Source organism: Anopheles merus, chromosome 3R, assembly GCF_017562075.2.
Source record: "Anopheles merus strain MAF chromosome 3R, AmerM5.1, whole genome shotgun sequence".
NCBI lineage: Eukaryota > Metazoa > Arthropoda > Insecta > Diptera > Culicidae > Anopheles > Anopheles merus.
Window position 1 is genome coordinate 1,812,253 of NC_054084.1, and position 15,570 is coordinate 1,827,822.

Sequence of the window (15,570 nt, forward strand, 5' to 3'; positions counted from 1 at the left end):
GTAGCAGAGGGATATGGTTGGGGTGAAAAATATCATTTCCACTGATTGTACGCAATTTCATTGAGACACGGGTGAAGCGGGGGCCGCCGCGGGAAGTGGAAACGCTGCCACACAACGACACAGAGCACGATGGAGCCAGCTCAAATTGGATGCGTAAAAGCGGTAGCCCTGGCCCCTGGTACATGTAATCCTTTCCTCCCGTGTGTCTCCGGCACACACTATTCCATCGCTCCAAATTCCATCGAATTGACGAAAGGTAGTGGACGCATCACACTCACACATGATGAAACGATTCGTCTCGAATCACGATCACGGACGCAACATGGGTGTAAGGGAAACATAGAGAGAGAGGGAGAGCTCCAGGCTTGCATGAAGTACCATGCGCCTCCATGGAAAATCGGCCCCATCGTGCTTGGGGATAAGAGAAGCGGCAGCAGAACAGGTCTATTAGAATGATAACAAGTGCCGGATTGAAGCCAACCATTTCATTCGGCACTAATGATCGGAGTGAAATTCACTACCGATGCTAACAAACCCCGAAACCGACCCCTCATTCATCGTTTTAGCGTTTAGTTTGGCGTTGTGCTCTGTTTTTCTCCATCCTTTTTTTTCTGCCTCTCCAATCACGAACAGCAACCCTTAGTTACAGTGATTGCGTGTTATGTACGCGTACGCATGGCGGAGATATGGGTGGGTTTGCGTGCGTACAAACGGTCGTGTAAGCATTTCCAAATTACCTGCCACCAACAACCGGCAGCAGCAGTGACTTTTGCAACCGATTGCGATTGTTTGCGTAAAAGGCGTGTAGGTATGTATGTGTTTGAGGATATGTTCCGCCTATGTGCTGGAATGTCCGCTGTTACCATGAGTGCAGTGCAAAGCGAGTAATTAATACGATAAATTCTATACTCAGCTGGGTGCAAATTATTTGCTGTGGTTCGTCCGGGTTACTAATTAATTTAGATCGATTCTAAGCTCGTTAAACGTAGCCTTTGGAGCAATTTAGTTGAAGCACTTTTAAGGTATACGTTTTACAAAAGAGGCAAGTTTCAGTTTAGGACAAGAGCAAGAATAGTACTCGTTAACTTCATGACCGCCTGATTTCAATCAATTTTCATTGCCAAACCACTTTCAAGCATTAGCAATGTGTGTTTGTATGTGTTCACGCTTTCGTCCGCTCGAATATCCATACCTCCGCATCTGTTGCTGACTGTTCTCCCCCATTTCTCTAGGGATGCTAGTGAAAGGTAGTTTGGTCCGATTGTCCCTTCCAAAGCGTCAGCTGATGAGTGATCACAGTGGGCATGGCCACACATTGGACGCTTAGTATGACACTATTTTCATAAAAAGAAAACCTAATGCAAAGTGGAATTGGTGTCGAAAGAAGAAGTCAACGGTTAGTTAAAAAAATGGAAAACAAAAAAGGACACATTTTGGACATCAAACACATCACTTCTTGTCCACATTCCCACAAAGGAATAAATCATCATTCCATTTCTCATTGCCAAATGCGTTTTCCCTTGAACGGCAGCCCGCCCTGTGTCCCAAGCACCATCCACCAATGGATCTGGGCTGTGTGTCTGCACGTCGTCTGTTTCATGATTTCTTCGTCCTGTCGCTCCCCCTTTTACTCGCTCCTCATTTAAGCTCCAATTCGTCCTGATTGCTGCGTCCGTCCGTCAGTGGGCGCACCCGCTGCATCCCGCTCGTCCGCTGACGGCAAGTTGGCGACGAAAATTTCGCCCTATTCACGTCACCCGTTTGTACGTGTGTATGTGTGATGTGTGCATGTGTGTGTGTGTGTGTGTGTGTGCGAGTGTCATGATTTTCAATCACAATTGTATTTGATTTTCTATTCCTTCAACTTTTCTATGGCACATTAATTTCTGTGACGCACACTGAGGGCAAGAGAAAGGGAAGCAGAGGAGAGAGTTGGGAGAAAATTGGAGTCATCTCCGTACTTCGTACTTCAATGGTGAAGGTTTTGCTGCTTGCTGGTCGATGTGATAGTGTGTGATTGAGGGGTGGCGGCGAGCACGACACGCTGTATGTGTCGTGCATGTGTTCTGTGTTGTCATCGTCGTCGTCGTCTAGTCGCATTTTTGGCATTTCTTTTACTCGATCAAGCTGAAGAGCAACCGTAACAACCTTGACGAAGGGAAGCCTCGTTGGCTTGGGACGGGATGGATGCTTGTTTGATTCATTGGTTTCGAGACAACTCTACGAGCTCGTTCCACTCTTCCTTTTGCCCCCAAAAGCGAGCAGCAAAAATCATTCAATAAGAAACATGGCGAGGAAATGACGGAGGGAGTGCCTTTTTTTTCCTTCTCAAACAAATTCATTCATACGTCTTTTGGCAGTCAGCAGGTCGTGTGAGAGCTGGAGAGTGAGAGAGAGAGCTCGTGGCTCGTTGCTTTGAGTGAAAGTGTGTTTGTATGTGGTTCACTTCCGGTTTGCATTGCCTTCGCCTTGCAGACTGCTCGGGCTCATCTTCTTGGCGACTGGCAGAAGGCAGAACGTCGAAGGAGATGTACACAATTAAGCTGTGATTGTGATATCAGCGCTGAGGTTTACGAGTCTTGAAAAGCGAACTAAATTAATCGTACAAGAAGCAACTTCCGGGCGTGCTGGATGTATGACACGACTAGATGAACTGTGAAGTAAACAATCAAACCTGGTTTCCTGGTGTGTGCATAATTTAGCGGCTCAATTTAAAATGCAATCTTGTTAAATAATTAAATTGAATGCTTTGAGAAATAAATTCTGCACCGTCTCGCGCTCCTCTTTTGGATAAGAAATAATCAAAAGCAAACCCAAACAGCCCGCGAACTCGTCAACGGCAACGGCCTAATGATAATGGCCCGGCCTGTCCGCTTCTGTCCCCTCTTTGCCCCCGGGTTTGATGACGATGATGGTGATAATGAAAATAATAATGATAATAATCGGCATCGTTAGTCGTTGCCGTTGGTATCACACACCGCAGACACCACCGTACGCTGCCCCGCCCAGCCGCTCGGTGTCTCCGGGCTTCAGGTTTGTGTCGCCGATGATTTGATATTGCTGCAACCAACGTCGAACGCGACCCGCGGGAAAGATCAAGGTTTAAAGCGGTCTTACACCACACCCCCACCGGCCGAAGAGATTTGCTGGCGTCCCCTTTCTACGGTGGCTGCGGTACACTGCCGCTCTCGTTATGATGATGATGATGATTATTATTATTATTATTGTTGTGTTCCTCACTTGTTCCTTATCCGCCGCGGATGATTATTGCTAACGATCGTGCGCTTTGTGATTGCGGCTGGATGGTTGCTCTCTTTCGCTTCATCATCACCCCCTCTCTCTTTCTCTTTCTCTCTCTGTTTCGTTCTGAAAAAATGAAAAATGTGAAAAGGCAACTTCACTCATCAAAAATAGCGAACCAGCAGCCGGTACCGATTTCAGCCACATGGGGGAGAAAACGAGGGTTGTAAATTGGTCAAATTTTCTATTTCTCTTTTGCCCGGGTGTGTTTCCCCGATTTGCACCCCGGCGGGTGTCGGTGAATGAATAGCACGGTGGAGTACGCTGGTGGCACCAATGGAAGGGGGGGGGGGGGTAGTGCATATTGTTCCCTTCAAGAAGAGATCCTTAATCGCTGTCAATGAGATCCTGTCGAGCGATTGTGCATTATGAATTCATTTATCCTTGCTTTATTACTTCTCCCTTTGACGCCGTCCCTTTTTAAAGGGTGTGTTTGTGTTTGTACGGATTATATCAATACGGGTTTTTTTTTAAAAGGACTTTTCGATCAGGGGAAACAAGCTCAGCACCTCCTTTTGCGCCGAAAATCGAATCAAACTAACACCCAACATCAAAGCATGCAAAATTAACGGGAACGTGAATTTCCGCTGCTGCTGCAGCAACTCTGCTTGTTTATTTTCTTGCTTTGCGCGCCACCATTGCGCCTCCGTCGTTGTGATTTCAAGGGGAAAATCGTAGCAAATCACGTCGCGTTCCGTCGCGTCCCGTCGTCACTGTCGTCGTTCAGATGGCTTTTCTTGGGCGGCAAAGTTTTCCCTTGGCTTCGGTGGTGCATTCTAGAGACGTTTGGGTTTGCAAATTCACCATCCACCGCCCACCTTTATCCTTTCTTTTGACCACTAGCCGTGAACCCTCTCTCCTCCCATCGTCCTCGTTAGAGGGTGTCGACATAAACGCGCCGAGCGCGGCATTGTCATCATCATTCGCGTGCTCACAGTTACGCGCTTGACTATTTCAATATTATTTCGTTTGATTTCTGGCTGTCCCTGCTCCCCTGCTGCTTTGCTTCACCATCGCCCGTAAGCGTGTTGGTTGTGCCACTCCAAATGGCGGGGGGAAAAAAAGGATGCTAAAAGGTAAACAGCATTGATCATAAATCAGCCAAACGCCAGTGCTTTTTGATTTATGCTGGTAAATAAAAGCCAGACACACACACACACACACACACACGGAGAGAGAGAGCGAGAGAAACACTTTGGCGCTTCCGCACACTTCCGCGCTTTCTATTCGGCACGTTCCTGCCTTCCACGAAACGAAACATTTACCTGCAGCTTCGTTCGTTCGTTCGTTTGGTCGTGATTTTGTTTGCATGGATTTGCTTATCTCTAAATAAAAAAGCGAACCCGGCTTTCTCCTTCCCCTGTCCTGTTGACGAGATTGTTTTTAAACGGCAGCTAAATGTGTTTATGCAACGTTTAGTGAGCTTGTATGTATGCTTCGTAATGAGAACAGCTCACAGCTTACAGCATTGCGTGAAAGGAATTTCTCAAATGAAGTGTTGGAATAAAGCCAAAAGGTACTTCTATGGCGACGTATCACTTCCCTTTGAATGCATTCGTTACTTTTGAAGAGGCTGAAGCAAGCAAACAGTTTCCGTTTGGTATTCACGCGGTTGTGATTAAACATACACACACTTCAGCAATATTATTCGTGTGTATCAAACTTTACGGCTCAGTGGTGTTTCTGTGTGAAATCGACGGGAATAGTTCGCGAAAGGGAGCGAACGCACGTGCTTTCTGCGCCCCAAAATGGATGCGCATGGTATGCGTGTTGTAGTGAAAGGGAGTTTGTCGAACTTCTCGTTGAACTGTTCGCTGTTTGATAACACAGTAACATGCGAAGCATGCTAACGACCTCCAACCTTAACAGTAACATGTATGTGTGTATGTGTTTGTGTGTTGTGCAACACCGTAAAGGTGCGGAACCACTAATTAAGAAGGAAATCTAAAACGTGAGCAAAGTAGGGGTGACCGGGCTGGAGAAAAAGCATTTCTTTAATTTCTCAATCATCTCCCCGTGCCGTGTCTAGCAGCCGACCTCAAACAGATCATCCGTGGTGGATGGTGGTGGCTGCACCTGAAGCGCACACAAACTCTCCACCCGAACAACAACATCAACAGCCGACCGGCGCGTCCTTGTCAGCAGCGCGCTCATTATCCTAGCGCATTGTGTTCGCCACCCAGTCCTCCCCTTCACGATGAAGAGAGATAGAGAGATAAAGAGCGCGAGTGAACGTTTCCCGAGGACTATCATGTTCTTTAATTAACTTATCTTATTAATTAATTAATTAACAAATTAATTACCCGTCGTGGCAAACAGGCGGTAGCAGCCGGCCGGCAACAGAAGAGCGACTGCGGTGCCGCGGGGGTAATATGAAGCTCTTCCGCTGTTGGGGTCCTCTCCGCCACGCTGACAGATCTTCTGCAAAATACACACACACACACAGAGTTCGGTTTAGACTTAATGCTGGAGGACTTTGAAGGGAGAGAAAGAGCGCGTTATCTGCGCTCATCAAACTGTGTATGTTCGACAGCATCAACCGCCGCTTCCACCGTGTGGCGTATCATCTCTCTCTCTCTCTCTCTCTCTCTCTCTCTCTCTCTCTCTCTCTCTCTCTCCCTGGAAAGCCACCCTGTGATATGGACACTTTCGCCCCGAGGACTGATATTTGATAGTGGCAGTGCGAAAGCGTAGACATTGGCTGGGAAGAGCGACAGGAGCAGTGAACGGGGAAATTACAGGTGCATTCATTTTCACGGGCAGAAGGCCTCCTGTGGTACGGTGCGATTTGCATGGTGGAAAATTACGCTCAGCTCGATGATGAAGTCTCGCCCGGTGGGATTGAGTTCGTTTGTTGAATCGGGTAATCGATGGATCCTTGCGGCGATAGTGGCCTATAATAATAGTGCGGATTTTTGTCTCGATAACAGTAGAAGCGTATTATCTGACCACAACTCGTAGAGCAATTTGATGACGCATACATTAACAGCAGCTATAGGGTATCAAATCTCGATTAGACTCAGATGTATGACTCTTTTTTTACTAATTGAACGTTCAATAACACTCAAGACGACTTCAACTCCATGGTAAACATACAATCATTTACCGTATTATTGGTTCTTGAGCTAACATTCAACGTTATATATTTGGTTTGCTTGAATGTCTACTAACTGCATAACTCCAGCAACTCTCTCTAGATGTAGTTAAATTAAACAGTCGCTTGCGTGTGTGTGTATGTTTGTGTGTATGCCACATCCGCAAGAGGCATCAAACTAAAACTTACACTAATTGGCAACACCGTCCCGTCGGCAGCTAGTGTGGCGATGGGGTACGGCGTGGATCGTTCATTTTACTCGTTTGGTCCTTTGCTTCATTGTGGTTTTAGTGTGGCAGAGAGAGGGGAGGTGTTCGTTCTCTCCTTTACCTGTTCCCTCACTCCACCCCTTTGCCTTCTCTCCCTGGCTCCTGATTATCCCCACCTGGGGAGGAAATAGCTCAACAGAACGGTGGTGGCGCACGCAGCACGGCGTCAGCAAACCGAAGGCAAACGAGGGCAGGTGTCTGAGAGGATTAAAAGATTTGACGTGACCCGAAGCCGAAGAACCGCGAACCATCACTTCGTGCGGCTTGGGCAACGGGCGTTAAGGACACGCGGTGGCCCGCCGCGCCCTGCTTCGAGCCTCGGCGGCACTCTTAGAGGATGCATTTTGTGTGCTGTGTGTTACGTGCCTGGAACTCGATTTCGTGTGGCGTGTGGCTTAAGGACACTGCCCCCCTTATCCCCTACGCCCGTCTCGCTGCGTCCCTCTATCGTGGCCGCTGCCGCCGACGACGACGACTTCTCCGATGACCTGAAATGAAGCGTTGGTTGTTGTTAATTTAAACTCGAAACTACCGAACGGAATATTGCTAATGAGGGCTTAGAACGTGCCCTTTCCGTTTGTCCGCCCGGGGAAGAGGGGAAAGAGAGAGGCAGAGAGAGAGGCCGCGTTGTTGTGTGCATGTTTGCCTCGGCTGTGTGGGTGGTAACCACCCTCCGGTGTCCTCCATTGTCTTGCTCAAGGGGCGGAGGGTTTATGTTGGCAGGGTGGAATTAAATTTAACTTTCGCACCTTTACTGGCCCCCCGACAATAGGAGCTCGAGCCACACAGAAGCGGACGATGGGGATCGATGGGGAAGGATGGGGAAGGGTAAAGTTTCGCCTAATGAAAAGGAGCGCCAAATGGGATGTTTGCATAGGGCCATGCATAATTAGAGACCAAACAATGACTCAATTATGCTTTCGCCTGGCGCTGAAGAGAGGGGAGAAGCCTTGGAAGGGGTAGAATAGGCGGGGGAGCGGACAAGAATAATGCTTCTAATTGCGATAGATTATTCGTCCTTAGAAATTATTAACGACCCGCTCGGTTCCGACGAACCTTCGATACCAGTCCGCCCCCCCTCCCTCCCGCTTTCCGATCCGATGTTCCTTAATTAACGACCGTTTGCATGATGATGTTCAATTCGTGGGCTTGTGGTTGGTTGGGTTCCGGTCAGGGCCCGGGTCACATTAGTGGTATGGGTGGGAAACACTGTCATGGCATTCGGGTTTCCACCTCCTTTTTCCCAAATCTCTTCCTTTCCGGTTTGTTTTTTTCTTTGCAACGACATTTTCCACAACATTGATTACGCATTTCCCGGTGCAATATGCGATAAAGAGATTTTGCAAATGCAGTTTGCAGCGACACACACACACACACCACTACTACCTTCCCTCTTTCCAGTAAACTAAACTCCAAACTACGGACTATAAACTGTTAAATGGCGACACTTTCCACCCCCCACCGTGCGAGCCGGTGTGGCGAGAGGCGGGCGGCTTGTTTGTCGAAGTAATTTTCACCCAACTTTAACACCACCCACAACACTTCCACTCTCGCTCCGACTGCCCCCCTTTTGCCTCACCTCAATGGCAAAACTCCTTATGCAAAACTGAGACGGAGAAGATGTTTCTTTTCCAGTGGGGTTGTTCCCTTTTTTTTGCTTCTTCTTCTTCTTTTAGTGAAGTGCCTTTCGGTCGACTCCCAGCATCTGTTCGACTGTGCTCTGTGTGTGTGTGCGGGTGTGCGTGTCGGTAAGGGCGCTGTGTATGTTGTGTGTTTGGTTATGCTTGTTGACAGAGTTGATCAAACAAATTTCCCGTAATTTCCCGTCAACCGGTTCACTACCGCTTGATGTGTGTGTGTGGGAACGATGCGGGGGGGCTTTTTTCTGCTTGTTAGTACTTCCCCGCACTGTGTGTGTGTGCTGAAGTGGAGGGAGAGTGTTTGATTTGGCGGTACGGAAGGGGTGCTGTGGACCTGACTCGATTTACATAAGTGATTTTCAGTTCGCCTTCTTCCCGGCCGCTTCATGCCAAAAAAGGGGAGCAAACGAGTGCTGCCCGCTTCTTCTTGGTCGCTGCTCAAGGCTTCCTCAAGTGGAGGAAGTCCATTGATTCGTGAAGAGCTGCTTTTGAGCTCTTTTATTGCAGCAATGCACACTAATAAGTGCAGGAGGAAAAGGAGCATAGAAAGGCCTAACACTTGTAATGAGGAGCAGCAGGCTATCGGTTAAAACAAATGATATTTTTCTTCTTTTAACAGTTCTTTATCCACTCATTTCACACATAGAAAAAAAGGTAAAATACACACACACACACATACACACACACACACACACACACACACACACACTTACACCGAACAAATCTGTCGAAGAAACCGATGTCAAGCAGCACAGATTACACGAATCGTTTGCTCGAGCACCTTGTTCAAGTGAGGTAACAGCAACTGCGGCAAAAAACAGCTCCCAACCACCCCTCCGGAGCAACCGGAAATGGCAAAAGAAAAACCATAAGGTCGAGGTGTGTGTGTGTGTGTGTGTGTGTGTGTGCTACTCCCTTCCCTCTCTGCTGGTTTCTGCTTGCTTGCACAAAATGTAAACGGAGAAAACACGATTAAACAAGCGCGTGGGGCAAGGAATATTCCTGGCCGGGAAAAGGAAGGGGAAACAACAAACAGTCGTCGTGTGCCGCGTGTCCGTGCAGCTCGGCGGTCCTGCTCGGGGTGGTGGCAAAAGCGTCACGGCTGGGAGTGGAAACACTTCGAACGAAAACGGAAGGCGACACGACACGAACGACAAACGACGATGCAAACTTCCCGCCTCAAGATCATGGCGCACTTGTCCCCCCGCACGGGCCCTTATTTGCTCGCTCACTCGAAACCGTGGTGGTACAGAGGGAAGGGAGGAAAGGAAGGGAGGAAGGGAAGGGAGAAGAGAGGTTGGTGGTTGTTTTGCGCGTTCCGTCGTGTCGCCCAAGGACGTGATTTTCTGTTTTGGTTCGGCGATTGCTTTTTTCGCTCCTCGTTCGCCTGCCCACTTTTAACTGTGTGGGGTGTGGGTGGCGGTGAGAGGGAAAGGTGGGTGGTTTTTTTTTGTCGCAGCTTCCGGTGTTTACAGTTTGGCGCGCGTTGTAAGTGTCAGGAGAGAGTGCTATGCCGTTTGCGCCTGGACGTGCTTCCTTGTGGTTTTTCCCCCTTTCACAGTCGGTCTCTTTTAGTGGTCTGTTTTAAGTGTTTTTTTTTTATTATAATTCTTCTCATAGTTTCGAATCTCAATTTACTAAATTCCGTATCTCTTTTTGCTCTTTCTCACCCCCTCACGCTCACGCAGGTTATTCGGTTCCGGTGCTTGTTCCGCCTGCCATCAAACGATACCCGCCAACGAGTTCGTGATGCGAACGACGTCCCACACGACGATAAACAACAACCTGAACAACGCCGCCAACAACAACAACAATCAAAACGGAACCGTCAACAACAACAACAACAATAACAACAACAACAACAACAACGGCCAGTCGGTCCCGCAGCACCACGTGTTCCATCTCAAGTGCTTCCAGTGCTCGAAGTGCGGCAGCCATCTGGTGCAGGGCGACCGGTACTACATGCTGGGCGGCAGCCTGGTGTGCGAGCCGGACTGGCACAAGCTGGTGAAGACGACCAACAGCCAGACGAACCCGCCGCTGCGCAAGGGCAAGGTCGGAAGGCCCCGGCGCTCCCGCGACTGAGATGGTCCCCGGCTGGGTCGTCCGCCGAAGATGAAGCGTCCGCCCGTGCCCGTCCAGCCGCCGCCCCAGCAGTCGCCACTGTCCTCCCAGCAGCAGCCGCCACCGCCCGGCAGCGGGATCGCCCTGCACCCGTCCGGGATGGGCGTGGACGAAGCGCTGTCCGCCATCATGGCCAGCCGGTCGGCCGTGGGCGCTTCAGCGACGGGCGCGGCGGCACCGGGCAGTGCGGCCGCCGCCGCCGCAGCCGCTGCAGCCGCCGCCGCTGCTGCTGCGGCGGCCGGCGTCATGCTGGACGATCTGGACCTGGCCACCCAGCGCAATCTGGCGCTCGCGCGTCTCAACGCGTCCCCGCTTCCATCGGCCGCCGGCGGTCTCAATCCATCCCCTTCCAGCGGCGGCTCGTCGGCGGCGGCCGTCGCAGTGGCGGCTGCTGCAGCGGCGGCGGCCGCCGCCGCCGCCAACGGTCCCGACGGTCCGGCCCTGTACGGGCATCTCTACGGCAAGGAGATGGGCCTGATGCGCAAGCTCTCTGCGATGGACGATTTCGGCTCGGCCGGCGGGACAAACTCGCCTTCGTCGGCCGCCATGCGCACCTACCAGCAGCTGCTGCAATCGGACGGCGTACTGTCCTCGATGCAACAACAGCAGCACCATCATCAGCAGGGGCAGCAGCAGCAGCAGCAGCAGCAGCAACATCAGCAGCAGCACCATCAGCATCTTCACCATCAGCACCACAACCAGCATCATCTGTCAGGGTCTGCGGGTGGCTCCAACTACAATCAATCTCAACAACAGCAGCAGCAGCAGCAGCAACAACATCCCCACGCAAAGTTTAACGGCGGACAGTTCGGTTATCCCAATGCAGGCGGACTGCTGAAACCATGCTACGACTACGGTTCGCCCCAGCAGCATCAGCAACAGCAGGCAGTGGCCGCCGCAGCAGCCGCAGCAGCCGCCGCACTAGCCGCCCAACATCAGCACCAGATGCAGCCGCCCAATCAGCCGCCAGCTGCGACAACCAACGGCTCCAACAACGGCGTCGGGCCGCCGATCAAGAAGGAGCTCGGTTATGCGGGAGCGGCCGACCTGTACACTCCGCCCCTGACGCCCTCCTCGATCGGAAGCGGTGGCTCCAACTCCGGCCAAGGTCCGCCCATCGCCGCCACCTCGACGGCCACCTCCACATCCTCCTCGACGACCGCAGCAGCCCTCTCCTTCATGAACAATCTGTACGGTGAGGCGGGCCACGGAGAACCGTTCGCCAACGGTCCGCCTGCAACGTCCGCGGGCAGCCAGAGTTGTATGCGTCCGGGCGGCGGCTTGAAGGCGGACCAGCAGGCCGCAATGCTCGCGTCGATGGGTGGTGGCCGGGCGCCGGGGGCCAGCTCAATTATGAATAGTCTAGCGAGTAGCGCCAAACACGAACCAAATACGCCGAACGATGGGCTCGCCAACGATCATCTTCATCATCAGCACCATCAGCAGCTCGGTGGCGGCCATCATCATCACCAGTTGCACCAGCACCATCATTCGATGCATCTTGCGCATCATCCGGGCAATGGTGGCGGCGGCGGCGGCAACAACAGCGCCACACCGACACCGCTGAACGGGGCCGGCGGCGACGACGACCATGATAAGCTGTCATCGCCGCTGACCGGTACCACCTCGACGCTTACGTCCGACCTGCACGATCCGGACAATGATAGCAACCCGGACGGGTACACGATTCTGTAGATCGGGAGGATTTGATTTGGGCCCATTAGTGGCATCCTGCCCCCCCACTGTTACGGTGCCATTTACACTGACACGCGGGTGTGTGCAAGCGACTGGCAGAGCCTGCGGAACCGTTGTGAATATTACTGATGGAATGGGAGACAGCACCGTCTCATTTCCCTTCCCTTTTTGGCTGGCAAAGCGAGGCAAAGCTCCTGTGTTGATGCTTGCGGCAGCTGCTCTGGGTTCCATTTGGCGCATTTGGCGGGACGGACGGAGGAAAACGACTCAAGCGACGAAACCACGACGAATCGTATTGTGATGTTAAATAAATGAAAAATACACTAGCTCTAATGAAGGCACTGTAGTGTAGTGAGAGAGAGAGCGAAGATAGCTTTTAAGAGAGACACCGAACCCGGCTAATAGAAAAGGCCAAAAAGAAGGGATGGCGTAGTGAAGCTTCTCTCCTTCACTTCTTGCAGCTTGTGATGTCGATTGATACTTGTAAAAATATTGGAACGAACGATCGAATTGAGGTTTACTTTCTCTCTAGAACTGGATGGAAAAAGAATACACTTACACACACATACAGCAAAGAACACTAGGAACATTGCAAAGGAAGCGAAGCAGATGAACGTTAATTGATCAAACAAAAAAAAAACGCAAGGAAGCTTATAAGAATACAGCGACTAGAAATTAGTGTTAAGATAGTTGTAAAAATCGAAGGAAACAATCCCTTAACTTTAATTCAATGCAACCGTGACAGTGCTGCAAGCAGCAGCAGCAGCATCAGCAGTAAATAGAGAAAAGTTAATTGCAGCTAGCCATTTGCAGCCCACAAAACCCACTCGGAATTGACGGCTGCTTATAAGAATCATTCAGACCCATACACACACAAACACACACTTAACTTTAAACTCAAACTCTCTCTTAGTCTCCTTCTTCGGCCACTTTTACTAAATGGCGACAAGAAGGATACCGTTAAGCGAATGCTACTGACTTTTTGTTATTTAATTTATAAAAAAAACACACACAAACAAACACACAATCACGTTTTGCTTTTAAGGGTATAAACACACACACTAGTAGTTCCGGGGGGAGGTTTGCGGAGACCCCCCGATTAATTAAGCGAAGCGGAGTGTGGACGAACCATCCTTAGTCGGGCCTGTGCTTCAAACTTCGCGCGCCGAAACGAGCGAGCCGGGCTGCGAGCAGATGGTGATTGTAAATTATTGCAAACCTTGTAATTATTACCTTATCGTAATGCAGTTTAAGACGAGAAAATGTGAAAATCTTGGGAAGAAAAGCGTGAAGCAAGCGGTGTACAACCCGTTGTTGGAAAGATGAAAAATCCGGCACTTGAAGCTGAGTGACAAACCAGAAATTCCCCTTTCAACCGGTTCAGCCAAAACAGAGGACAAAAAAGCTTCATTTAGCATGAATTTAATGTAACAGAAAGACACAACCAAACCAGGAAAGAGGAAGAAACATGATGCTCAATCAGAATCAGTAAATGGAGGAGGATGAGATGTTTTGCATTCATTACAGAGTCACATCCCAATACAAGCGTACACGAATTGAGCGGTCGTATTAGAGAGAAGGGCTATCCGTGTTTAAATTACAATCGTTATTAAATGATGGATGTAAATTCGCAAGTTCAACACACATAAACACACCCATAAATTCACCCACCAAGACCCAGCGCATAACAGATATGTGAACAGTCAAACAGTCACAGACGTACCGAGTGCATGCAAAACAGGCGGAAATATTAAAGCAAAAGAGCTTCTTTCGAATTGTTCCTTTCCCTATTGCAAACCCTTTTTTATGAAAAATAGCATATTGATCCGAATCTGACCGAGCCAATACTCCCCATCATTACCATCACCAATACCACCACCACCACCATCGTTCGCTGTCTGTGAATATACGTTTTAATGTTACAGTGGATTTAAACGACTAGCGTGGATGAACATTACTACAAGAGAGTTACAAAACTTCATGACAGTTGCGAAAAGTATTGCGATCGTGACATACAAAATCACACACACACATTCATTCAGGCTATTCTGAAACACTTCACTACCACGAGAGCGTAAGCATTAACGCTAAAAAGGGGTGCATCAGTTCTTATCCCAGCAAAAAAAATGGAAGAAAATTGAAAAAAAAGCAACCATTCAATGAAAGGAAGAAAATACAGAAAATTTAAAAACATACAAAAAAAACATTGCACGTTTGGCCGCGTTTTCTTTGACGAAAGCTTGAAAGAACCTGATGGAAGGATGATAAATGGGTAAGAAAATTTGGTTCATTAATTACATTTATGTCTCTTATTGACCTTTTATATAAAACAATAATTCTCAACCGATGTTCCAGTAAAAACTGAACCGTTGGAGTTGATTAGATTTCGCACGAATTTTGCTACATTCGTGCAACAAATTCCCGTGAAACCTTTCAACAGAATTAATACGGCATTGCTGCTCAATCGAGTAAAAAAATTAGAGTAGAACAATCATTTTCAATCAACCCACTTCCAAGAACAAACTAGAAACATTTTATTAGCCCAACATGTTAGAGTGTCTTTCTCGAAAAAAAAGGAAGGGGGCGTTTTCGAGGATGGAAATGGAAAACACTGGGCCCACACACTGGAAATAAAAGCGATTAAAAGCATTACCATGCCACACACACACACACACACACACACACACACACACACACACACACACACACACACACACACACACACACACACACTGTAATGGCTTATCACTGCTGAATGCGGAAAACCAGGGCTTCTCGGCCGACTGCAAATTGAAAGCCGAATCTCTAAGGAAATGGAAGCATACAGAGAAAAAAAACAATGTAGCGAATGTGCTGCACCATAATAGACCAGCATTTAATCATGAAAATATGTGCACTCTAATGCTCAATACACTCACACACACACCCTCTCTCCATGTAACGGCGCCACAATGGTGTGCGGGAGGGTAGCTCATTCTTTCTAAACGCTTTCCCCCATTCCCATCGGCCTGTAATTCAAAGAAGTCTCTGGTTGTGGTAAAAGATGGATTTCCACGAAGGAGAAAAACAGTCACACACACACACACACACATACACACACACACACACACACACATACGAGAATGGGGTAATGGAACGAAACAACAACAACAAAAAAGTTTCTCCAAAAGACGGTGTACATTTCCACGGCGGACGGGCGAGAAGCAGTGCGCGCGCGCCCCATATTCGTGATTAATTTCAGTGAGCTTTGAAATTAGCAATCAGCTAAATGGCCTGCCTATCAGTGCTGGAGCATTTTTTCCCCGTGGCGCGTAGTAAAGACAGACGAAAGGGCTGTACGAAAGCCAGTTGAGCCTAGGGAGGGAAGTGGAGGGAGCGCGGAGGGAGACGTCTTCATGTGAGCCGGTTTTATTTTTGCACCACGTGAAACGCGCGCGTCACTAATATG

General features: G+C 49.2%; 2 protein-coding genes across 5 annotated transcripts in view; both read left to right on the top strand.

The window, feature by feature from the left end:
- The window catches only part of LOC121595897 (LIM domain transcription factor LMO4), a 166,735-nt gene extending 156,347 nt beyond the window's left edge, over nucleotides 1–10,388 (top strand). For all 4 annotated transcript variants that reach the window (XM_041920283.1, XM_041920282.1, XM_041920285.1 and 1 more), the window contains one exon: nucleotides 9,992–10,388. In XM_041920283.1, the coding sequence (XP_041776217.1) occupies nucleotides 9,992–10,388 (397 nt within the window). The remainder of the gene's footprint in view (nucleotides 1–9,991) is intronic.
- Nucleotides 10,389–10,673: 285 nt separating this feature from the next.
- On the top strand, nucleotides 10,674–12,122 carry LOC121595399 (AT-rich interactive domain-containing protein 1B-like). The gene is made up of 2 exons (XM_041919338.1): nucleotides 10,674–11,009; nucleotides 11,184–12,122. The coding sequence occupies exons 1-2, from the start codon at nucleotides 10,674–10,676 to the stop codon at nucleotides 12,120–12,122; spliced, it is 1,275 nt and encodes a 424-aa protein (XP_041775272.1).
- The last annotated feature ends 3,448 nt before the right edge of the window (nucleotides 12,123–15,570 follow it).